At 39.0% G+C, this 26,616-nt stretch overlaps 2 protein-coding genes across 2 annotated transcripts; both read left to right on the top strand.

The window, feature by feature from the left end:
* The first annotated feature begins 13,011 nt into the window (after window positions 1-13,011).
* Window positions 13,012-20,665, top strand: sec61a1 (SEC61 translocon subunit alpha 1). Its single transcript, XM_042504123.1, has 12 exons — window positions 13,012-13,109; window positions 13,749-13,816; window positions 13,928-13,993; window positions 14,671-14,749; window positions 14,834-14,965; window positions 15,733-15,842; window positions 16,868-17,021; window positions 17,130-17,290; window positions 17,500-17,697; window positions 18,570-18,761; window positions 18,851-18,927; window positions 19,518-20,665. The coding sequence occupies exons 1-12, from the start codon at window positions 13,103-13,105 to the stop codon at window positions 19,702-19,704; spliced, it is 1,431 nt and encodes a 476-aa protein (XP_042360057.1). The 5' UTR covers window positions 13,012-13,102; the 3' UTR covers window positions 19,705-20,665.
* Window positions 20,666-21,954: 1,289 nt separating this feature from the next.
* chchd4b (coiled-coil-helix-coiled-coil-helix domain containing 4b) lies at window positions 21,955-24,976 on the top strand. Its single transcript, XM_042498460.1, is given in 4 exon segments — window positions 21,955-22,036; window positions 23,353-23,451; window positions 24,129-24,334; window positions 24,336-24,976. Coding segments are annotated over 4 exon segments (480 nt in total). The 5' UTR covers window positions 21,955-22,014; the 3' UTR covers window positions 24,489-24,976.
* The last annotated feature ends 1,640 nt before the right edge of the window (window positions 24,977-26,616 follow it).

Genomic DNA, 26,616 nt, shown 5'->3' with positions numbered 1-26,616 from the left:
CACATTAAACATTAAAAGTTGTTATAGCATGTGGGTTGGTGGCTTGGAGGTTGTTTTTCATCCACAGTGCTAAAACAAAGTGTGGAGATAGGTGTGGCTATGTCAGACTATCAACAGAGCTTTTAAAAATGGTAACAGGTAGATAGTCGAAGGGGAAAGAATTCTCGTGGATGTATTAAGAGAAGTTGATACAGCACTGGAGGTAGGGCCCAATTCATTCCTGTGAAAGCCAGGTCCCAAGGAAGTGTGCCAGGCTTTAAAACAAATTTTCATATTGCCCAAACAGTGTCATTATATTGTCACGTGATGTCCTGTAGCGTAAAAAGACTTTTTCCTATTGACTTACATGGCCAAGGAGACATCTGTAAATCAGTGGATACTTTTTTTTTCTTTTTTTTTTTTTTACATCACAACCGTTTCACTATCAGGATTTCTTTAATTTGGTCTGATAACATTTGACCACATTGAGCCACACGACTGAATCATTTCATCCCCATCTAAGTTAGTGGAGTGCTTAACCTAAGGTAGCCAACTCAGCTGGTGGAAATCTCTGGTGCTCTTGTTCTATGGGCTACACAGTGCAGAAGCAGTGTCGACCATTCAGGTAATGTTATATGCAGCAGCTGAACTTTTTGGCTTTATGCATCACTGAGCAACTTTTATAGGCACTCACCTCCCACCGTGGGGCCCACAGAGCCAAAGACTTCAGCCAGCCAAGCCAGCTACTTCCGAATTAGTGCTCTGCTAACTTGAATGGGGATAAAAATATTTATCCATGCCGCTCTTCTAGGCTTTCCAAGTGTTCTTGGACCAAGTGGATCGAATTCAGATCTAGTCATTTTGCTTGGGATGTGACACTAAAATACAAATGTATCCACTAATTTACCGATGTCTCCTTCACCATACAAGTTTAGTCTTTTGGTCATGCAAATTTGCAATGCCGAGGACAGTGAAAGTATGACCCGCCCAACTCTGCCTCACTCTGTCTCTGATTGACTAACCCTGACATTGCCTAAACTTAACCAACCCAAGTAATGACAGAAACGAGTATTCCCCAATCAAAGGGAGAGTAACGCAGGTTATGCCTTCGCAATCACTTCTTTATTTTGTTTTATTTATAAGGACAACACACAATGGGAATTTCTGTAAATGTGCCAGTGTTAGCCAGCTGGCTAATTTTCAACTGCAGTCCTTTGAGAAAATTTTTTTAAACTTAAAAAATGATCAAATTTACAGAACAGACAGCAGGGTACCATAAAGACACCAACAGCAATGACAAAAAGGAATTCTCAAGACAGAAAACAAGCCATGCAAAGCAACAAGAAACAGCATTTTAGCACAAATAGCCATGCAAGCAGCACAAAGCAATGACGCACAGCGAAGGATTACATGCAGATGTGCAGAGCAGCAATAGCAACAAGAAACAGGAATAGACAGTAAACAGAGATAAAATACAAGTCATTATGTAGATCTAAATAAAATGTTAAAAGATGCAGTTACAGGTTAACAATTATGTTCTTATGCACTTAACTCACAGGCAATGCAACACAAAGTTAGCCACGTTGTAATAAATTTCCAAGGAAATTCAAATTTACTTTGGCAACTTTGTAAAATTGGCTTTAAAGTTCAGCACACCTCCTGGGGGCTTCAGTATTCCTTCTGAAATAGGCAGCAGATGGATTTAAATGCACAGTTGACATCCTGTGATTTCCTATAGACCTGAATCAAATATCACTTAAGCCACTCAGTGTTTGTGACCGAAGTGACGTCCCATCTGTTCCCCAGTAACTAATCACATCGCAAAGTCAATTAGATCTTTCCCTCTTGCAATCTTGAGCATGAAAAGATTTCAAGTGCTTAATTGTATAATGCACTGCACAAGCATGGAAGCATCTGTGCATCAACTGAATTATTCAGTTTTTTTTCCTTTATTTGTCACCTGTCTATGTTCTCATTGGTAGTAATATAACCTGTTAAATACCATTTAATTCAGTAAGTACAAACAGAGAGGCTGTGAGAGACGTTAGCGATGCTGACACCTCTTTCAGCCTGATATAAGCAGCTGTCAAAAACATCCACAGTGAAGATAATATATCTGAGCACTTTATATGAGCGTGTGTGAGCATGTGAGCCCCTTCAGCCAGTCAAACCAACCAATAAGATGTGGAGAGATATCTGTACCCACATTACAGCGCACACACACTCATCCTCCCTGCAGCAACCACAGTTAAGTGCACGACTATGTGTGCTTAAAATAACCCAGACAGGACAAGACAGGCCGGGAAACTATGAGTGTACGCTTCGTAGTCTGGAATAATCTGGATTAAGCCTGATGACTTCTGTCCAGTTAAGGCCGGTTAACTCTTGCAGCGTGTGTTATGGTTTGTCACTCCCACCACATTCTCCTGTCACTGGGATTGTTTTGGTTCTCTGGTGGTTAAAACATGGAGGCATTAATCCTCTTCACATACATTTTCCACTTCATACGTGCCGTGACACCAGACTCTTTCCCCGAAGTAATTGCAGTGCCCGTAGATGGATTATAATGAGTGAGTATGTTGTGCGTGTGGGTGGAGGAGGTGTAGGCAGGATGTTTTAATGAAAGTCCTCTGTAGCTGGATACCTTTTAATTACTGTAATAAAGATTACAGCAGGGAACAGTGACAATGGTTTCATGTCACATTGGCTCTTTTATTTGTCTTGAAGGGATTTTGCAGCAGGTTGTCTCGCCTTCAGTAGACAAAGCCAGTCTTCTTCAATTTGTGTTGTATTGTTTTGAGTGATGCTTTAGAAATAATTCACCTATTATATTTAGATGGTTGATAACTGCTGGTTGTCTTTAAACTATATTTATGTATGTTTTTTTTTTCAGTGACTTAGCTGTTGTCTCGTATTTCAAGTTTTAACATTATCAGCGAACAACTGGTCATTTTACACACTTTTACACACAATTAATTTGGTTAAAACTAGAGACTACACATGACTACGCTGGGTTCATTTGGCCATCATGGCTGTGTTTACATTAAGAGCATAGATGTCAGGGAACCTTTAAACAGGTTACATAAGACATTTACACTGAAGCTACGCTGAGCACAGCTGTTAGAGGGAGATAAGCACAACAACAAATACAGCAAGTGCCTCTCCGCTCTGCACCTTTGGGATTTGAAGGTGCTATTATTTACAAAGCTTTATCTCCAGTTTAGACATTGCACGTCACTTTCGTATGTATACCCCCACTCAAACTGAGCAGGATTAAAGGCTGATGGATAGGGACACCTGTTTTAGCCATTCTAGCAGTGTGGCTGTAAGGATTGCAATCCAGACTGAAATATCTTGATAACTGTTACATTGCTTTAAATTTTTGTACAGACATTCATGGTTACCATTCATCGGTACAGATGTGTTTCCTATGTACTTTGATGATGCCCAGAATTTTCCTCTAGTGCCTCCAGCAGGTTGAAGTTTGTGTTTTTCAGTGAAATTTTGTACAGACATCAATGTCTTTCTTAGGACAAATTGTCCCAATTTGCCAATAAAGGTGTCTGACTTATACAGATTTATTGGACAAAATTAGGTTACGGGTCAATGTGTATTTGAGGAGGAATTATCCATCTTGTGTTTATAATGTTTCTTAAGCCATTTGGAATAGAAACATACAAAGGGTTTAGACATTTGGATCATAACAAAAAATGATGCAGAGGGTTGTTTAAATTATCAGAAAGTGGCCCAAATTACCAGTATTTCACCCTAATAATTTCAGTTGTCCTGTGATCAAGCCACTTTTGTATTTGAGACTGTCTTATTGCAACTCATGCACATGGACATGGGAAAAAACATTTAGGTATTTGTGCAAAATGTAAATCTTGGATTCATATATACATTTGTTCAAATCAACACACATTCATTCAAAAGTCAATTTTAAAGACAAGCCAATGTTTACAAGACACAAGTTCACTCCATTTATTAGTCTGTTAATATTCAAATCTCTTAAAATTTTATTTATATAGCACTTTGATGTATTTTACAAAATATCTCCAAAACTAATGACAATCCCATCAGACGCATCTGTGCTTCTTTTTTAGATCTAATTAGCAAATGTTGCCGTGTTGGCATGCTAAACTAACATAGTTAACGTGATAAACATTATACACGCTTAACATCAGCATGATCACCTTGTCATTGTGAGCATCTTAACATGCTGACATTTACCTTAAAGCACTGCGGTGCCTAAATACTGCCTCACAGAACCAGTAGCATGGTTATATACTCTGAGCTTTATATTACTGTATGGATAATGTTCAGATTTCCAGCTTCACTTTGAAAGACTTATATCTTTATATTTGATGTTAACTATTCTATTACTTACTTATTATTATGTGTACATACCTTATTTCCTCTATGTACATACTTATTTTATTACTTATTTATTGTTATTTGTTATTGTTATTTTCTTTGTTACATTTCACTTTTCTTTTTTCATGCTGCTGTAACATTTGGAATTTCCCCCAATGGGGGATCAATAAAGGAATATTCTATTCTATTCTATTCTAACCCGCCACGATTATTTCAAGCTGAAGAGCCGCACTGTTCCTCATTAACCCTCTAATGCTGTGTGAGTAAATATCTGCAGGGAGGAGTTAGCTGTCTTTGATCTATGGATGTTTATATAACCAGGAGCATGATGTCTAGGACACAATGTTCTTATGCCTGCTGGATCACAGCCAAATCCACCAGTTAAGACCCACGACCCCAACCCCTGACCTCTTGTACAGCACATATACTGTATGGATGTGGTAGTGGAGTATATATATCTGCAGTCTGTAGGTCGCCATGAGATCACAGCAGCTGTTTACCACAGAATCAGAATCAGAGCATTGAAGGCTGCTCAGACATAAGAGCGTAGTTGTGGTCAACAGTGATCCACCAGTAAATGCAGTCGATCAAACGGCGAATGAAAATCAGTCATTTATGGATTTATAAGAGGAGAGAGAAAGGTGGATGTAGAGGCAGAGACATCTCAGCAGGTTTTTCTTGATTGACCGGTGTTGAACAGTTTTTCCAGGGTGCCAGCGAAGAATCTGGCTGAGACAGCTGAGAAGGGAGTGACTCACTCCGCTCGGTCTCATGGTGATCTTGTGACTCTTTACTCCCACCCTTGCACTGTTCCCCGTCCCCTCAAAGGACCTCATGGACAATCCCGGGAGTTGGTAAAGAATATTGTATTGTCCTGTCACTGTAAACAACAGATTGAGGCCTTTCCAAAGCTGCTGATGCAGGGGCAGAGTTGGGGGTGGGCTCTGGGGCTCCAGTCCCGAATGTTTTAAAGTCCCAAATCTTTGCTTTTCTATCTAATATGATAATGTAAATGTCCTTCTGTTGGCCTAATATTCTGTTCAGAGTATTCAAGACCACATATACAAGACATTGTTGGAGATCATTTATTTTTCAATAAGAGCAGCTTGGATTATTATGGTATGGATTGTAATGTAGCTGATTTTTCTTCACTCAACCATAAAACAAAACACGTTTTAGGAGTAAATGTGTGCCTAATGCCTACCCTGCCTATGTTTTGTTAGTTAGGGATGGCAACATCAGACATTTTTTTTCTTTTTAGTTGCCTGAAATAAGGTCTTTGATTAACACAAGCTGTAGAGTCAGCAAATGCTCATCTCGTGAATTTTGAAGTTTTTATGTGTCATAAAAAAGATAGTTGCTATTATGCTGAACATAGCTTTACAGCCAGCCACATCAGTCCCACACAGGTCAAGTTTGCACAGGGGCATTTCTAGGAATTGAGGACATACAGGGCTTTGAGTTGACCCCTGTCAGGGGGTCCAGGGGATCCTCTCCTGTGTATATAGCTTATCTAAATGGTAAAACAAAATCTTTTAGAGCGAGCCTATCCCTAGACCCCCTAGGTTTGGGCCAAACCCTAAATGTTTACAATATCTGCACTGCCCCTGCCCTGGCATCTGCTTTTACCTCCCTTTTTATTCCCCCTGTTCCTGTAACCTACCAGTGTAATAAACTGCTTTACACACACATAGATGTGCAGTAAGCAAAACAATTCAAACAAACACTAAACAGTTCAAATTAGAGGTGAATGTGGGCCTTTTGATGATGGAAACAGAGAGGGACTGTGTGTGGTAAGTGACCCGGTTTTCGATGGCAAGTGTTGACTGGTCTACAGAACAAGAGAGTGAAACACTTGTCTCTTACGTCAGAGGAGGTTGAACTCTCCGGGACACAACAAAGAATGAGACGAATGTTGGAGAGAAAAAAAGCAGAGGAGTAAAGAACAATTGTACCAGTTAAAGGAATTCAGCATTCCTTAACGATACAGCAGTCAAGACTCTTATGTAACACTGCCAGCTGCCAAATAAAATTTTTTGTGTGTTACACTGTCACAAGGACAAAGTTAACTATTGTAGGAAAGGTCCAGTGTGTAGGATTTAGGGGGATATATTGTAAGAAATGGAATGAAATATAATAACTGTGTTTTCTTTAGTCTAAAATCAACTGAAAAGAAGAGTTTTTGTTACTGTTAAATGAGCTGTATAAATCTACATCTGATCCTTTTTGTGCTGGAGGTCTGATCCCAACGTGTCCCAATGCCAGATCAGCAGACTTTCTGTTGTTACAAACAGTGAGTTCAATGACTGCTCAGCTAACATGAGCTAACACAGCAGGAACATCCAACACAGAGCTGTAAAACAGTCCCAACAAACTCACTCTGAAACCACAACAACTTGAGTCTGTTGTTAAATCTGTAAATAAGCATTAGGTACTACAGTTATCCCTGTAATGCTAACAGTTAGCCATGTCATGGTGTCACAACTGTCCCTAGCATTGAGATCACACTCCTGCAGCAGCAGCTACAACACATGAAGTCTGTGGGGAATTTGAGTGCAGAGTACTCATAGGTGTTCGCAAGGCTCACTCAAGGCCCACTTGATTTTAAGGGGCTTAAGAAATCTTTTTTTTTTTTGGTCATATACAGTAGGCCTAAATCTCTTCAATTTATTAATTGAAGAAACCTAAATGAAATTGTTATTTTGAACTTTACCTGAAGGCAAGCCATATTAACTGAGCTTTCATTCTCTGCTAAACAGCCTCGTCCTGCATTAAAACAGTATGCAGTTAAAACAACCAAAGACCTAATTTATCAGTGACCAGGCAAAAGGAAGTAAAACAGTAAATTTCTAAAAAAAAAAAAAAAAAAAAAAAACAATCCCTCTAAGTATGTATAATTCTTGAAATTGTAAAAATTAGATAAATAAATACATAGAATAATATAAAAAGTTCCAGAAATTTTCAGAAAAAATTATCACTGATGTAATATCAACAGGAAATAATTAAATAATTAAATTAATGCTAATCGCTCATTTTATACAAACTTCCTGCAGGTGGGAATATGACATGAAATATCCTTAAAATATGTCACTTAGTCAGGGGTCATCAGTTTACTCAATGACAGAAAAGGGGTCTCTTGAGGATAAAGGTTGGGAACTACTGATCTTTTGGTATTGATATCATTTAAAGGCTGGTTTTGTTAATGTTATCATATTTTTTTTAAACAATATCCAGCCCTACATTTTATAACTTCATGGGGGTTAAGGCGTTATTCGGGGTTATGGCACTGACAATGAACTGCATGTCATTCCCCATCTCTATCCCTAACCTTATTTCCCACAATCTTCCTACTTTGAAATACTGGAAAAGAGACACATACATTGTCCAAAACAAGGAAAATGACAGTCTTTAAATAACGTAAAAGAAAAGTTTGACATTTTCCTTATTCACCTTCTCCCTGAGAGTTAGATGAGATGATCGATGACGTCTGTCTGTTCAACAATTTGCTGTTTCAAAGGGGTTATGTAACAGACTTTGGCTTGGCTGGAACTTTCTTCCTCCATTGGTTGCCAGTCGAGCCGGGTTCCCTGTGTTTCTAGTCATTGTTGTGCTAAACTAAGCTGGCATCGATCTTTTCATCTAACTCAGCAGTAGAGCAAATAAGCACAACTTTTAAAAAAAATTTAAATCAGCTGCTTTAAAAAACAGCCTATGACATTTTTAGCTACCAAACTATATATATAGCCCCTTTTCCATCACCGAACATCTGGCTTTTGTATGTAATGGTAAAGGTTGTAATCGACATTTACATCCATGTCAGTTGACTCAATGACTTGTTTTAGCCCCTTTACCAGTACAATGCAATAACACACCACCACAAAATACTGTCCGTTTTTCTCCAAGTGGTGCTCAAACATCATTCAAAGATTGGAAATAGAGATTGTATAAGTGAGCAACATAACCACTGTAACATTTTCACCGGCCTCCATGATGCTTTCTATTGTTTACTAACCCTGTTTTCCGGCCTGTTGGTGATCTCGAACACTCGTCTGCTGCTGGCAAGGGGAAGGGAGTTTGTCACTCTTTTTTAGCTGGTTTTCCTATGTTTACCCAGATACACAAGCTAATTTTGGTGAAAAAGGGGTATATGTTAATTTTTTTGGTCTCAAATCAGACTTTTCTCTTGAGCGCTTGAAATGCAGATACCACACTTTTTACATGAAGTCACTTTAGTGATGACTGAAGAAACCTTTACTGTCTGTTGTTCCATATTTACCATCCAAGTGGCCTGGAGCTGTTCTGTGTTTGCTTCTTGAGCTGGTGTTCTCAAAACGAGAAGAACCGGTTATTGTTATTAAATGATGACATGAACAGGTGCTTGTATTTGACTTCAGTGTTGATACCCTGTGTAGTTTTCCTTTACATCTCAAAGGCAAATATAGTATTTTTTTGTCGCCACATTTGTCTAACAGCAATTGTCACAAGTTAATTTTAAGATTACATTTTTTCACACTCTTATGGTCCAGTGAAATCCATCTATCTCCAAATTTGGTGAATTTGAATTTATCTGATGCACTTTTCTTTGTTCAGTGTAGTTTTATTCATGTACTGCTGTTGTGACATGAGAATTCCCCCCAGGAATAAGTAAAGTATCTGTCTCCTTTAAGTATGTATTATCAGCAGAATTGACTGAAGTATTTAAATATCAAAAGTTAAACTACTCATTGTGCTAAAAATCCCCGTTAGTGTTTTACTGCTGTTTGTTATGATTGTAGATTAATATTACTGCTTCAATAATATGTATGTTTTATTTAACTGCTGTAGATGTTTAAGGTTGTGCTAATTTTATCTACATCGTATACTGTTGGGTAATTTAATCTACAGCAATGGATCAGTGTCCACAAGATGTTATCATGTTTGTAGTGTTGCAGTCCCACGAGAACCACTTGTCTCTAAGAAGGTAAACTTTCCATGCTTAAAGATTTTGGCCTTTTTTCAGTTATACCTGCCCACAGCTGGCAAAGTCTGCTTGCTCTATGGGCTCAACAATGCGTTTTACACCCAGTAGGTCTGACAGTTTTTTGGCTTCATGAGACTCTGGCTTCACTAAGCAACTTTCCTGTGAATCAACTGGGCCCCACCTCTAACACTGTATCCACTTCTCAATAAAACACAACAATTCAGTTTCAGTTATTATGAACTAAAGAAAACATAAGTATGAATATTATGTTCCATGTCTGCCGATAGATGCCCCCTAAATTCCACAAACTGGACCATTAACATATTTTAAATGCAGGACCTTTTGTGGAGTATTTTTACACTGTGGTGTTGCTGGAGAGGACTTGAACACTGATCTCAGCCCACCTGAGTCCTGCAGTGTGAGAACCAAATGAAGAGCCTCTCTGTCAACAGACAATGCCTTAGATAAGGCTTTATTCTGCTGGAGCGCCCTCTCACTTATCTTTCCCCGTGCGCCGTGACACTGTGGGCACTCTGTTATCAGGCATTGCTCTGAAAGACTGAGCTCTTTCTCTGCTACACTATGTGTGCAGTCCTCCTCTTTCAACAGTGTGAGAAATGTTTTGAAAACTTTTTATGACGTCCTGTTGACTGATAGTCCTTCAGCATTTACCGCAAAGAAAGAAATAACCAAATACAATTGTTTTCAGTCACTCTTTTTGGCGTGCACTAATGACACTGCTGTCATGGTGCATCTTCAGTTGTTGATGCAAGTTTATGGGGCTTTTGTCTACAATAACTCTTAATATTATTTAACACCAGTCAACATCTCCCAAATAAAAACATTTTAAAATGATTCTCTTTACAAATAAAGGATTTGTTCCAGGGCTACAACATGAAATTGGTTGACATTGTGAAGTTTTCCTTTTTTTTTTATTCACCCCAAGTGTGTGGCTCTAACTTTGTTGACAGTCAGGCTGCTCTGAGGGACACCCTGTCTCAGTCTGTCCTCAGCTGCCTGCATTTCCTGAACTAGCTCATAGGTCATTTTAAGGCCAGTGCTGCTCTCTGGTGGAGATATGTTGAGAGGAATAGTTGAAGGGGAAATATCTGCTGGTCAGATATATATGCTGCCCAGAACCAAAAGTACAGCTTCTTACAGTGGTGGTTACCATGGAAACATCCCAATAATTTGGCAGCCACTTGTTCCTTTCCCTTTATCCATATTTCAGCTGTGGCAAAAGATAAAACTACCCTTAGTCATGTACTCTACCATTACAAATGGCCAGTTGCACACTTAACAACACAGGGTTTCACAATGAGATGCAAGCTGTAGTCCATTTATGCTACACAAGAACTAAATAAAAACAGAAATTACATTAGGATGGAAAACAGAAAACAAGTTGAGGAGTCTTACAGCGTGAGGAAAGAAGCTACTCTGTAGTCTGGTGGCACAACAGCGGATACTTCTGTACTGCACCAATGTGAACAGGCTGGTGCTGGTATGGGTATTGTCTTTAGGTAACACACATTAAATACACAATTTAAAGATATAAACAAATTATGATGATAATAATGATGATGATAATAAGTAATAATAGGGCTGTTCCTGTTATGCCGCAACATTTCAGCCTCATAACTTCTATATTATTTTTTCTTTGCATTATATAGTGATATGTTGAAGAAAAAAGTAAGTCTTAGGCTCTCCAATGAATAACCCCTGTGGGTGGACTGGTTCATAATGGACTATAGACCTAACAGGGTGGAAGTTTTACAAATATGCTTTTACATTTTTGGGTCAGGCCAGCTTTCCACATAATTTCACTTTGCAAGGAGGGTGGAAGTTAAAGACAAACAGATAACATGAAACCTAAAAGAAAAAAAGAGTGACAGTTTGCAGTTTGCTGTGCTAATTTGAGTTTCCTCCAAAAAAAAAATCTCACTTCCTGAAAATAGTTTCAATGAAATTACTGTCTTCTTCTCTTTTTTGGGGAAGACGAGTAACTACTAACAGTGAAAATTTACTTCACGCTGTTTAGAGATGCATAGTCAATGATTTAAAAAAAATAATAATAATAAAATAGCTATAGTTCTCCCGAATATTGAAGTTTAAGCATTTAGGTTTAAACATGGCCTATTAAATAATTAAACAACTTTTGTTTTTTGTTGTTGTTTTTTTTTAAAAAAAGAATGATATTAGCATTACTCTCCACTGCGGACATGGGAAAATCAAGCACATGTAGCCTACCCTACCTAAGAAAATCATAAATGCGCAGCGGAAAAAATCCTTGAGAGGGTGAAGACCTGCTTTATCAGTCATGATATGAGGAAAAGATCTTCTCTTTTTTTCTCTATTTTTTTTCTTTTACACCTACGCACTCAAACACACACACACACACACACTAATTTCTCAATACATATACACACCACACTCTGACATCCACAGAACACACCCAAAATAGTTTTAGTTGAAATAATTTATTCCACAGGCCTTCAGGCACTATCATATTCTCAGTTCAAACAAGGTAATTATCTCCCACAATGCATCTCTGCAAACATGGGGAAATGGCGACATCTGGTGGTGATTTTGTGTGTGTGCATTTTTTTGGCCTCTCCATGACAGGGTTACAGAGGAATTAACAGGATTTCACATTTCTGTATTGCAATGGAAGTAAATGAAAATAAGTGCTTTTAATGACAGTCAATGGGGACAAAAAGGGCTCCAGGGGGAAGAATTTGTTTTTTTCTGTGATGATGCTGAAATTCCAAAATTCATTAAAAATGAACATCTTTGTCAGATATCATCGTCTCAGCATAATAACTGCCAAAATGAGAGCAAAAAAAAAAAACAAAAAAAACAATTGAAGAGCCCTTAAAGGGTCGCAGAAGGGCCTGATGGTTAAATCAGTTATTTATGAATATTGTACACTGTAATTGTTTGACTACTTGTATGTTAGTCTTGATTGTACTGTGCTAATTGTCTTTACTGCAACCCTTTGAAACCTGGGGCGACATTACTTTTCTAGTGCTGCTTTCAGGTGTCTTTTATGAGTATTGAACCTTGAACTGGTGTAATTTTTTTAAAACAAAAATATGGGAACAAAAGGTAACGAGGAACTTGGTAAGAAATGTTCCACAATTTGCAAGCAGCAACATTTTGGCACAGGATGGTGCTGGGATCGGTATTGTCTTTAGGTAACATAAATTATTGTCTTTAGGTAACATAAATTAAATACACAAGTTAAAGACATAAACACATTATGACTATGTCCATTTTCATTATGATGATGATAATAATAACAAATAATGATAGGGTTGTTCCTGTCATGCAGAAACATTTCATCCTCATAACATCGCAGGGATTTTTTTTAGCATTATACTATAGCAAGTATAGTGGTAAAGTGTCAGAAAAAAAGTGTTCATCCTAGGCACTCAAATATATAACCTCTATGGGTGGACTGGTTCATACAGGGTGGAAAATTTGTATTTAAAAAAATAATAATTATAATCATATTAATCAAATGAAATTAACTACATGTTCTGCACTGTGGATAACATGTTTGGATCATAGACTGTTCATCTTTATGCAGTCAGTGGTTTGGGTGGCGGAGGCTGGTGCTTTAAATGGTCGTGCTCCGTGTCTGTAGTGGTGACGTGTCTCTAAAGTTTCTCCTCCTCCTCCGCGCCTCCTCCTCCTCCTCTCCTCCTCCCGGTGGCTCAGTCAGTCAGTAGTAGTGAGGTCTGCTCAGATTTACAGTGAAGAACCACGTAGGTGGACAGTTGGGACATCATGGGCAGTGAGTATGACTTTAGCACACGACTTGTTTGACACTAATGTGTCCAGTTTGTGCATAAAAACCCTAAATACGCTTCAGACTGTTTTGTAAACTTCGTTAGCACCTAACGGTGTTAGCGCTGGCATTGATAGCGGGCTAGCTAACGTTGCTAGCTAGTTAGCAGCTGCTTTTGAACTATTATGAGACTTTCGTGATGAGAAATTGTTTGGTGATTCGATGAAACAGAAAGGTGGTGTTTTTGTAAGCTGGGTTTTATGCTTGTAGTGTGATTTTAGAAGCGACGCGGTTGTTCTTGTCGGCAGGAAACATCCTGTAAGCTAACTTGTTAGCTACTCATTCAAAGACATGACAGTCTAGTGATGACGACGCATAACACAGCCGGTGTTGTCTGCAGTCTGCTGTCTTTAAATCACCACCTGATGCTAATAAGAGACATTTTTGATAAAATAAATGTATAGGAAAATACCTACAATCGCCGTGATACAATATGCTTTTTTTGACAGTCAAATTTATTTGGTTTAGATTATTGTAAAATTAAATCTGTCTTGAGTCCGCCCACTATTCACTGCCACGTCCCACTGTGACCAGCTATTATTCCCCAGTTTACACACATGAACACTCATGTTTTCTTGTTTTCAGTCAAATTCCTTGAAGTGATAAAGCCATTCTGTGCAGTGCTGCCAGAGATCCAAAAACCTGAAAGAAAGGTATGTTATATGGTCATTTTATTAGTAAATTTGCATTTGGATGTTAAAAAACACAAAGCATTGCTTTAGCTCTTTTTTTTATAATCTTCTCATAATGTGATTGTCCAACAGATCCAGTTCAGAGAGAAAGTATTATGGACTGCCATCACACTCTTCATCTTTCTGGTTTGTTGCCAGGTAAGTGTCACAATTAATTACTCTAAATACTCTAAAGGAAGTGCAAATGCATTTGACTGTTTTTGTAAAATTTTGCACGTTTTTTGAGAAAAACTGTGCACCAGAGTACTTGCACTCATTTAATCAATAACAATTTAATATTCAAAGCTTTATCAAATAAGTTTCTTGAATGACCTTCATCAAAGGTCTGAGGAAAAAATTATTGTTAAAATGAGTACATGTCGTCCCGGTGTGTAGAATGTTTTTTTTATGCAACACATCTGTCAAACAACAACGTTTAACAGCTGTCTATCGCAACTAATCATAGACCCGCACCAAGAGAGTTTGCTTTTAACTTTAAAAATAATTAAAAGGACTTATTACATCAATAATAAGCATTTTGCAGGATGAGTTTGTGGTTTATTTAGGAATATATGTGTCCTGACAAATTTCTAGCTGTTCAAACTGAAACATCGTGGATTTGCACACAGTGTTGCTAAGAGTAGTTTTCATTTACATTTGTATCATTTATTTGTATTATTTTTTGTATTGTTTTATATTTGATGATTTGATTACATTTTCTGAATGAAAGGCGCAGACTTTTAGTGTAAGCATTATTTTTAACACTTTATTAAAGCAATTAAATCATGCATAACTGAAAAAATCTAATTCTCTGTCTGATAACTGTTTTCCTGCAGATCCCGCTTTTTGGCATCATGTCCTCAGACTCTGCAGATCCATTCTACTGGATGAGAGTGATTCTGGCCTCTAACAGAGGTATGTCTCCAGCTTATAACTGAATAAATTCATTATGTGCCTGCTCCTCTGCTCGTATATCCTAACTTGAATCTCTCCCTCCAGGTACCCTGATGGAGCTGGGTATCTCGCCTATCGTCACCTCAGGCCTGATCATGCAGCTGCTTGCTGGAGCTAAGATCATTGAGGTTGGAGACACACCAAAGGACAGAGCCCTCTTCAATGGAGCTCAGAAATGTAAATGAACTCTCATCAGGTGGCGAAATGTGATCAAATGATTAGAATTCAAAAGTATGACCCAGGGCTGAATGATTAATCGGATTCAAATTGATAGAGAGCGCAAATTTGAAATCACAAAAGTGGCTTTAGAGGGGGTTAATACCTGGCTTAGTGGGATTCACGTGCACGTGGGGATTTGGGCAATCTACATGTTTAAATATTACGTTTTTGTAGAATAGGGTAATGTGTGCGTAAAGAACTATGTGGTTGTGAGAAAGGGAGATGGTGGATGTGCTCAGGACAGACAATTATTGGTGATAGGAGCAGAGGACAAATAGTTAGGTTGTCAAGTGATGGTAAATGTCCAGTTTAGGTTTCAGAGTGTCCATGAATAAATGCTACAGTACCTCAGAGTCAAGGAAAGTTCCTGTTTCTTGTTTCTCATGTGCTGTTTAAAGTGAGAGGGGTTAGCGAACTGAGCATCAGCGTGTCGTCTATGATCTGGAAGCTGCAGTGAGAACGTTTTACTGCATGTTTACAACAAGGCTTTGACTTATCTTTATATTTTAGATTGGCGGAGCTGTATTTAGTGTACATGTAAGTCTGTGTGATTTGTTACATTACTGTAACTGAGAGGGGATCAGCAAGATTTATATTTTTTTTCAGTACCAACAATAATAATAAATAGACAAGGAAGATGATAGAGGACGATAAGGATTTTTTAAAAATAAAGTGTACTACCTAGTATGTCCACAGATGATGTAACCCCTGTTCATGTTTTTCAGTGTTTGGAATGATCATCACCATCGGTCAGGCCATCGTGTACGTGATGACCGGCATGTATGGAGATCCCTCTGAGATGGGTGCAGGAATCTGTCTGCTCATCATCATTCAGGTAAGAATATTTTTTATTTACTTTGACAAATAACACCTATTCTGGAATAAAAACTGGTTTCAGGATCTACTTGAAAATGTAAATGATTGAATTACATATTAATACTGAGCAAACAGATTTGGATTGTGACTACATTTATTATCATAGATAAATCAACTTACAGTGATGTTGACATTTAAACTAGTTACTATTAAACACACTACTTCAATTAAAGAGCGTTAAAGGTAAACTCAGGAACTGTCAGCTACAGTGTGTAAATAGTATCACCAGTGAAAGCCCCCCTCAGCTTTGACTCCTTGGTGTTTTGCCTTGCTATGTTTGTGTTTTTTCCTGCCCTGTGTCCGTGATTTTCGTAGTCCCTCTTTGATGCATGCTGCTTACAGTCCTGCACCTGGTCACTACTTTATTATTGAGTCCCACCTCTGCTGCGCGCTGTGCCCAGGAATGTCCTGACCACAGCGAAATAAGAAGAAAATACACGCGGAGTCTCTGCAAAAAAAAAAAAAAAACACTTTTTGAAGAAGCATATCATCTTATTAAGTAATAAAATTCAAATAGTCATTATTCATTGGTAATAATTAGAATCACATGACCTACATGTTTGTTTAGATCATCTGAGTTTTCTCAATAAGTAAAAATATGCTCGAGTAGAACGGGGAGCGCTCCTCCATAAGCCCATGCTTTTAAAGAGCAGCGAGTCGAGTTAAGGAGAAGGCAATGCAAATGTATTTATAAAGGACATTTCATACCCAAAGACGACCCAAAGCGCTTGACTGATGGCATGGGTAAAAATACAAGAAACAAATGATCGAGACAATATAAGCAGACAGCCAAAAGCATATAGAACAGAAACAAAGGCAAACATGCAAACAGAGTAAAACAATTAAAAATAAAGTTCAGTTGTGGTGGTAAATGTTCTCACTTACAATGTCAGAATAAACAACGAAGGTTCTTCAAACAAAACGAAACATTTTCACATGACGGCCTCAGCGCTTCTTCGGCTGACTGTATCTGTTCTCCCTCAGCTGTTTGTGGCCGGGCTGATTGTGCTGCTGCTGGATGAGTTGCTCCAAAAGGGCTATGGTCTCGGTTCAGGCATCTCGCTCTTCATCGCCACCAACATCTGCGAGACGATTGTCTGGAAGGCCTTCAGCCCCACGACTGTGAACACTGGAAGAGGTAAGAAACCACAGAGTGATAGGTGAATTAGTGATTTAGGTTAAAACGTGTAAATTCTCTTTTCCTTTCAGGGCTGTGCCTCATACTTGTGACTTTTTCTGTTTCTAGGTACAGAGTTTGAGGGAGCAATCATTGCACTTTTCCATCTGCTGGCCACTCGTACAGACAAAGTGCGTGCTCTGAGGGAGGCTTTCTACAGACAGAACCTGCCCAACCTCATGAACCTCATCGCCACAGTTTTCGTCTTTGCTGTAGTGATATACTTCCAGGTGAGTCTCTGGCCTTTCATGATGTGCAGGTTTTCTAAAAGTTTCAAATTTGAATTTCTAATTGACTGCATTTTGTATCTACGTGTCATTGGTCTTCATTTTTTCCAGTGTGCTTTACTCAAGAATATAAATGATCGCAGAGGAGTCTGTGATATCGAATTGTGTAGACAGTTTAATTTTTAACAGCTGTTGAACACGTCTTCTCACAGGGATTCAGGGTTGATCTGCCCATCAAATCAGCTCGCTACCGCGGCCAATACAACACCTACCCCATCAAGCTCTTCTACACCTCCAACATCCCCATTATCCTGCAGTCTGCCTTGGTCTCCAACTTGTACGTTATCTCCCAGATGCTCTCCACACGCTTCAGCGGCAACTTCCTGGTTAATTTGCTCGGTACTTGGTCTGTAAGTAAAAAAATTTAATCACACCTTTATGCTCAGTTTGACAAATTTAATTCCAGGCAGAAGGCGGAGTCTCTGCAGATTAAAACACCGACACACACTTTAAGGTCCTGACACATCAGGCTGACTTTTGGCCGCTGGTCTTGTCAGGCCATCAGTGAGCATCCGTCGCTTCGTTTTTGCTGTGTGCCCTGCACTGTTGGCAGAAGTCGGTACTTGTCGGCTGTTTCTTGGCCAATTCAGCATGTTGAATCAGCGTCAAAGCCCATCAGTGAGAGAAATCCCTCTGATCTGCAGAAGCAGAAGTGAGGACAGTAAACACACTGCTCAGAGCCAGTGAGATCAAAACAAATATATTAGTTGAGATTATTTTTTTGCCATTAAGCTCTTCAGCAGAAACGGTTCGGAACTGTTTTTTTTTTTCTTTCTTTCAACATCGGGTTGTGTTAATGTGCTAACTGGCTATACGGTGTCTTGAATCCGCCCTGACAGTCTTACGGTTTCTGTTTTTGAATGACAAATATAGTCTACCGCCGCCTGCTGTTATGGAGAGTTATTTCTTCTCGTGCAGGCGCAGGACGTACGTCCTAGTTGACCGTTGGCTGTAGTCTTTGCGGTGTGCTCAAGTGCAGTTTTTTAGCAACATGAGGCGATGCAACAGTCGGCCTGCATTACATACATTTCTGTAAAGTTCTTTGATGTCTGCCTGTTGTGTTTGTGCCTTTAGTGAGTCATAAGTGATAATTAAGAGGGATTACTTTTGCATGTCTTCGCATCGTTTTTGTAGGAAACATCTGCACAGAATATATTTAACCAAAGCTGCTAGGACATATTTATGCCCTTTTAAAGCGTGTATTCTTTTCTCATGTTTTCAGGACGTAACGTCAGGTGGTCCAGCCCGCGCCTACCCTGTAGGTGGACTCTGTTACTACCTGTCTCCCCCTGAGTCGTTTGGTTCTGTTCTTGACGACCCAGTCCACGCAGTCATCTACATTGTCTTCATGCTCGGATCTTGTGCCTTTTTCTCCAAGACCTGGATTGAAGTGTCAGGTTCCTCTGCGAAAGATGTAAGTTGTAACCACCTTCAGGCAGGTGATGTTCTGGGTTGATTTCCAACAGGCTGTGTTTTAAATCTCTGTTCTTCATTGTCATCCAGGTGGCGAAACAGCTGAAGGAGCAGCAGATGGTGATGAGGGGACACAGAGAAACCTCGATGGTCCATGAACTGAACAGGTAAATTCGACTTATTCACAGATCTCTCGGCTTTTGGTTTACATCAGCTTCACAAACCCGAACGTGGCAGTTCAGTTCAGATCTTTATTGTCCCTCAAGGGGAAAATTGATCAGCAGCAAAGTTAAAACATATAAATAAATACACATAACATACAATCACCGCAGGAACACAACAACCCTGAGGATGAAAGAATAAAAAGAACGAGATCGTTCTGTTTAAGTCACCGTTGAAGTTAAAACAAGACTCAAATTGAGTGCATTAATTGCATAAGGAACAAAGGAAAATTTAAGCCTGTTGCTTCTAGCCCTGGGAAACCTTTATCTCCGCCCAAGTCTTAATGCTAAGATAAGACAACCAGCTGTCGTTGAATATTTATTGGATTGACTTGAAAGTGTTGTCGATGTTCTCATCAAACTCCCGGCAAGAAAGCGATGAGTGTATTTTCTTAAACATCAAACTCTTCCATTAATCAGGACTCCACACGGTGAATGAATTTGAACATCTACCATTCTTGCATTTCTGCTGATACACTTTAAGGTAAACTTTTGTGTATTAATACTCATCTGAATCTCCCTGTCTTATGTTCTAGGTACATTCCTACTGCAGCTGCCTTCGGTGGACTGTGTATCGGTGGTTTATCAGTAATGGCGGACTTTCTGGGAGCCATTGGCTCAGGCACCGGTATCCTGCTGGCCGTCACCATTATTTATCAGTACTTTGAGATCTTTGTAAAAGAACAAAGCGAAGTCGGCAGCATGGGGGCCCTGCTCTTCTAAAAAAAATCCAATGTCCTCTCACCTTCTACCAACTTTTATTAGGATCACCAACTTTGCATTTATTTTACATCTGCCTGAAGCTCCTGCGTCGTCAGCTCTCCACTTTCAGGATGTTTGAGGAATTTTCAGGAATCTCAGCCAAAATGGGACTCTGCGAGGTGGTGGGGCTGCACAGCTTGTTGCTCTCTCCTTGAATCTTCCAAAGTAATACAAAGACCAACACTTCAGTTGTACTTCATCAGATTTTCTAACTGACTCAAGATCGTTGCTCCCAGAGATTCATTTAAAGGCTTCATTTGTGTGTGAGAAGAATCCTGCGGGAGTTGGGTCCTTTTTTCCAGACTGACAAAAGAGCGCTTCAGTATGCAGGCATACTCGACACGGATGATGGAGGTCACCTGCCTGCTGTGTGCATAAAGGCACACAATGCTCTGCTTGGTGTTATCTTAGTTTATACTTTTACTTTCAGCTTTATTTTATTTTTTCAGCCTGCCAATCACATGAAGGTGTGGAACAGACGCTGAACTGTCAAACGTCAAAGTCAAGTACTGTCACTTTCCTGATCTGTGACCCTGTTAGAGCTGTTTGAGCAGGGTTTGTAAGAAGAGGATGTGGAGCTCACATTGGGGTCCACCTGTCGAAAGAATTTTTTCCACTTTGTCCTTGCTGTTTTAATGTAGGGCATTCCCAGGGAGCTGCAGTATTAACTCACATGTCACATTCATTCTTGTGTCCCACCTCCTAAGATTTGGTTTTGTTTTTTTTAATTAAGCATACATGCATTATTGCTTTTTCCACACCTGAAAAAAATATGATTTATTGTACATAGGCCATGCATTGAATAACTGAATTTGTCTTACATGTAAGATATCTTTTGAATATGTAAAAAAAAAAATGCATTTCAGAACAAACTTATAGAAAAACCTTCTCAATAAAACCTTTTTTGTGGAAAAAGGCTTAACATTTTGACTCTTCTACTTGCCTGAAGTGTCCCTGGTGAATTCTGAAGAGACTATAAAGACCTCTGAGTGTGTGTGAGCTGTGTTGTCACTAAGTATAACCTCCATTATACTGACGTTATTATTCATCATAAGAAGCTATATAATGTTATGATTACTGTTAGAAAGCATGATGTGTATTTATGAGTGCTTATGATGAATTATTCAGTGTATAAACAGTTATAATGTATTACAAGTGTTTTTATGGACATGGACATTGTAGAAGTTTTGCTGACATATTTATATTATTAGTAAATCTAACAAGTCACTCATCAGTCTGCACTATTGATGCCAAAGGAGGAGTTAAAGTTGTTGAAAAAAATAATTGATAATCTGCTTACAGCTACATAACAGTGTTTATTGTAGAGAGGCATGGTGTAGTCATTACTAGTGCTGAGCAATAATTAAATACAGTATAAGGATCATTTAAGGATTGTGACTGCATATAATGTGATTTGCAGCACATAATTTATAATTGCATATGAGTAAATCAAGAAGATGAGTTAGTTTAAACTTTTACTATGTGACTGATTGTTAGTAAATATCTTTGCTAAATGTGAAAATATAGATTTTTTTATTACTATGGAATACCAGGGAAAGAAATAATACTATCTACTTTCTAATATACCACCGCTAAAATGAAAAAAAAGGAAAAAAACAATTATATAATTATATATTAAGATATATATTTATAGAGAAACACTGTGAAAAGTGTCACAGTCACTCTACAAAGAAAACTGTGGCTAATAGTTTTGATTAACATCTGGTGCAGTTAGTGTGCAATAACTCAGTACGTTTGCTCATGTGCTCCACTAAAGTAGAGGTACTTTTTAAGTCTTTCCAAAGAAAACTGTCAAATATAAAGGCCGACAAATTTCCTTCTCGATATCACATTTCTGTTCCTCCTTTGGTTGCCATCTCTTGTCAAAAAGCTAAAATACTGTTGTTGTTTTTTCACTGAGGCACAGAATAGAAATAACATATTAAAATGTCTAGATTTCTTTAAAAATCTTGCTTGTGCGAACAAACAGGCATCTTCAGAGTTTTTTGCGTGTAATGTTTTGACCTGTTGGGGGCAGCAGTGCGCCTCGCAGCGTCTGCGCTACCGGAAAACGTAAAAGGAGAAGAAGAAGACTCCACGCTGATAGATATATATATATAAGCTGGAGCGAGGATAGTTGTGAAACAAGCTAAGTGATGCAGAAATAAAACATCTGATATTTCCATGCGTCGTGCTGTGTGTGTCGGTGAGAGTGGTTATCGTCGGAGCAGTTGCTGTAAATCAGAAAAGAGATTTAATCTCAATAAAAATATGAGCTCGGTCAGAGAGGAAGGTAAGTTAACCATGCAGTGCTAGCCGGGCTAACTTACAGCTAACCCTGAAGTTGGTCGTAAGTGAATGAAAAATAGACATTGGTGTTACATTTAGTCTTTTAAAGTGTATTAAAATGCCTTTTGTGACGCTGAGAATCGGCACTGTTAAAATGCGTTGACGTTATCATCAGTGAGCATGGCTGTCGGAGGTTTAACCTTGACATGCAACAGCAGCACAGAGTTGTGTGTCATGTGTTGATGATGCTGTGTTGCGTTTCTTACGATCATTAACGTCAGATGTGTTTTTAACACGGTGTCTCCCTGAGTCCAGTCATTGCATGACTGTCTTTCTCGTCACTATAAGCCAAGGTGTTATCACGAAAACAGCTGTCGTGGTTCTGGTGAATATCTGCTGCAGTAACTCTGTTCATTTGCTTATATGATCCACTAAAGCAGAGGTACTTTTTTTTATTTGAGTCTTTACATTTTATCCTGTTTTTTTACTTGTAATTTCATAGATTTAAAAAGGGGAAATATTGTAGTTTGTGACATTTATAGCCTCTCATTTGGCATATTTTATATTTAAATAAACAGGGGTTGATGATATTAGTTTCTCATGGCTGATACCGATTATAAGTATCAGATCGATATTTGGAACTGATGTGCATTTTCAGTAAAAATGAAAATCGGTCTGTCAATATCTAGAATTTATAATATATAACAAATTCCTAGATAAAACTTTGTTTTAAATCACTTAAGCAAATGTTTAATGAAAACTGAAACTGTAAACATCATACAGCGAGCATTATATTTTCGATAAATCACCCAGTCTATAAGATGTCAGAAAATGGTGTAAAACGGTCATTACAGTGTTACAGTATCAAAAAGTGATTCAGACTGCTTTTTCTGTCCAACAAAAATTCTAAAACCTAAATGTTCCATTTAAAAAATATACATGTAAGTTATTTTAAACAGAGTTTCGTTCTGATGAGCAGTGGAGTAATTAATTAATATTATTATTTATAGTTATATTATTAGATATAACTTATTCCAGCACTAAATACTAAACCTAACATACCAACAATTTCAGAGCAAATAAATGTGTTTGGTGGACAAATTATGTAACACTGCTGATATATATTTCACAAGCTATTATGAAACAAAACTGTTGGCCTGGATGATTTACCAGTGAAACTCTAGTGAGGAACACTGTCAGAATAGAATATTAAATTAAGTATTGGTGTAGGTGTCATTTAGCCAGCCTTTGGTTTGGATTAGGTGCCACATTTCTTATCACTGAAAATTTTGTTTTTTGTTTTTTTTTTTTACACAAAAGGTAAAGACCGAATTATCTTTGTCACCAAAGAGGATCATGCGACACCCAGCAGTGCTGAGCTCATAGAGGAAGATCCCAACGACCCATATGAGGAGCGAGGTGAGGAGACAAACCGGTTGTCAGGCTTAATTGTTACTCAGCTTAGGTTTTAAAAGGGGGACAGTTTTACACAGATTTAAAATCTATGTGTGGCTGATAATTTATTTTTATTATTATTTCGGAGATTTTTGCAGGTCCATCAGTGCTGTTTCAGCAGGACTCGTGTTAATTTTTCCTCAGCAGCAGTTTGTTGGGTTTGAGGTGCCGAATGGAGAAGTCACGAGTCAGTCAGTTTATGGTTGATCAGAGCTGATCAGATTGATGGATAAGGTTAGAAGAGCAGCTGCTGCAGAGGCGAGAGACACCAAACTTTTAGATAGTGCTGGACCAGAAGATATGCTGTAGGAACGCAGACAGTTTTATCAAAAGTAGGTTGGAAAATTGTAAATCGTTGAACACCAAAAAGAGAGTGCTGTCATTCTAATAAATAGAGCTTTCTCTTTCTATATGAAATAATGAACTGTTCCCTTTCTCTGTGCCCTGAGAGTGTGACACTCTCAGTAATTGAACCCACCCCCCAACTGCTCTCCTAAGTAATGGTCCAGCTCCAAAAATAGAAAATTAATACATAGCATCAAATGCTGATATTGTGGCCGCCTCTATAAACATGGAAACTCCTGCCAAAATTATTTCCCATGTTTGGTCATATTTTATTTCTTCCTCCTCTCTCATCCCAGGTCTGATTCTTCCCAGCGGGGAGATCAACTGGAACTGTCCCTGCCTGGGTGGGATGGCCAGTGGTCCCTGTGGGACTGAATTTAAGGACGCCTTCTCCTGTTTCCACTACAGTAAGGAGGAGGTGAAGGGTTCTGAATGCCTGGAGCAGTTCAGAGCCATGCAGGAGTGTATGCAGCGTTACCCGGAGCTCTACCCTCAAGAAGATAGATGATAAGGTGCAACAGGAACAATCATCAGACACAGGACAGACCTCACAGGACTCTGGAGCTGCAGAAACATCAGGTGCAAACTCAACATCTGCCACCGAGCAGGACTCTGATACCACACAATCCAACACAGAGGGCTCCACGGAGAGTTAATAAAGAGCCTCGGTGGCAACTAGGGCTGGGTATCGGAACTTGGTACCTTTAAGGTATCAACTGGAATAGCCACGTACCAAGAAGTATCAAAACTTCTCCAGTCAAACGATACCTGCATTCATCGCTTTTATATCCAGATTTGAAAAATCTAACTGTTTTTGCTTACAGCCAATTTATGGCATTCTTTGATTTAATGCGACGTGTGATTGGCACACTACCACAGCAGCTACAACCCATACAGTCTGCGGTTTGGTGAAGTCAGGCGTGGTGTATTTGATGGCGTTGACAGTTCAACGTGCTGAGACGCCACCAAAACATTAGAAAGTATGGCTATACCACAGCTTTGGCGTCTCGTGGCATTTTACTCCGCTGAATTGTTTTGTTTCCATGACAGGTTTCAAATGAAGAATAAAAGGGTATCAAATGAAGTCCTCAGCTGGTATCAGTGTCACTTTAAGGGTACTGGTTTTGGTACTGGTTACACATTTTTTTTAAATGATACCCAGCCCTACCCACAACATGAGCCACAATTTAAAGCCCAGCTGAAATCACATCTAGTCATCACTTTTTGCAGTCGAAAATAACATAATGCTTCTTACATGCACTTTTCAAACTGTAGTTTTTTTAAAATTCTTATTAAAAGAAAGCAAAAAATGACCAACCATTTGTAGACGGTGTGTTGTTAGCATTGAAGAATAAAGAACACAAGGATCTATATAATGAAACAAAAAAACATTAATTACATATGTATGTTATGTATTCATTCAATATATAAGGCATCTGTGTGGTTTGAAGAGTGGATATACTATATCATGCTTCACAACAAACAAAAACCCCCTGACATTTACTTTCTGTTAGAGTTTAAATTCAAGTTGCTCGATCCTGCCTTTGGCTTCAGGCCAAACAAGATTCAAGAATTGAAATTCAATAAAGAAGACCAAACTTATTTTAAGTTACTGTACACCTCAGTGTGTACTGACCAGCCAAGACCACACTGCAACGGCTGGTATTGTTTTCACCTTGTGAGTCTGTCTGTGACTCTGTCTGTCTGTGACTCTGTCTGTCTGTGACTCTGTCTGTGTGTGACTCTGTCTGTCTGTGACTCTGTCTGTGTGTGACTCTGTCTGTGTATGACTCTGTCTGTGACTCTGTCTGTCTGTGACTCTGTCTGTCTGTGACTCTGTCTGTGTGTGACTGTCTGTCTGTGACTCTGTCTGTGTGTGACTCTGTCTGTCTGTGACTCTGTCTGTCTGTGACTCTGTCTGTCTGTGACTGTGTCTGTGACTCTGTCTGTGACTGTCTGTCTGACTCTGTCTGTGTGTGACTCTGTCTGTGACTCTGTCTGTGTGTGACTCTGTCTGTGTGTGACTCTGTCTGTCTGTGACTCTGTCTGTGACTCTGTCTGTGTGACTCTGTCTGTGACTGTGTCTGTGACTCTGTCTGTGACTCTGTGACTCTGTCTGTGTGTGACTCTGTCTGTGACTCTGTCTGTGACTCTGTCTGTGACTGTGTCTGTCTGTGTGTGACTCTGTCTGTGTGTGTGTGTGTGTCTCTCTCTGTCTGTGACTCTGTCTGTGTGTGTCTCTCTCTCTGTGTGACTCTGTCTGTGTGTGTCTTTCTCTGTGTGTGTCTCTCTGTGTGTGTGTCTCTCTCTCTGTGTGTCTCTCTCTGTGTGTGACTCTGTCTGTGTGTGTGTGTGTGTGTGTGTGTGTGTGTGTTATCATGGTGAGATGTGATTCTGGTGACACGTATTGTCATGGGAGGTACCACAAAAGCTGTTTTTATAATTTTTCAGGTGTTTATATGTCTGTGTGTGGACAAAATTTGTTAACACAATAATGTCGCAAACGAGCAAGACGCAGTCACGAAACTTTACAGGTGTGAAGCTGAGATCTGAATGAAGGCTGAATATGAAAATAATTCTGGTCCAAAGAAGGTGGCTGAAAGAAGGGGGGGTAGGAAGTATGTAAGGAGCTGTTGTCCCCCCATTTTAGGCCAACATTCATTTGAATTCCTGGATTGCTGTATCGCAAGATGGTCTCTCCTTTTTTTTCTTTTTTTTTTTAAATTTCCTTTGTCTCAAAATGGTTTATGCTGTGATTTACAAGAACAAGGTCTGAAACTCTGT

This window comes from Plectropomus leopardus, chromosome 2 (genome assembly GCF_008729295.1).
Source record: "Plectropomus leopardus isolate mb chromosome 2, YSFRI_Pleo_2.0, whole genome shotgun sequence".
NCBI classification, from domain to species: domain Eukaryota; kingdom Metazoa; phylum Chordata; class Actinopteri; order Perciformes; family Serranidae; genus Plectropomus; species Plectropomus leopardus.
This window is presented reverse-complemented; position numbering and strand designations above follow the sequence as displayed.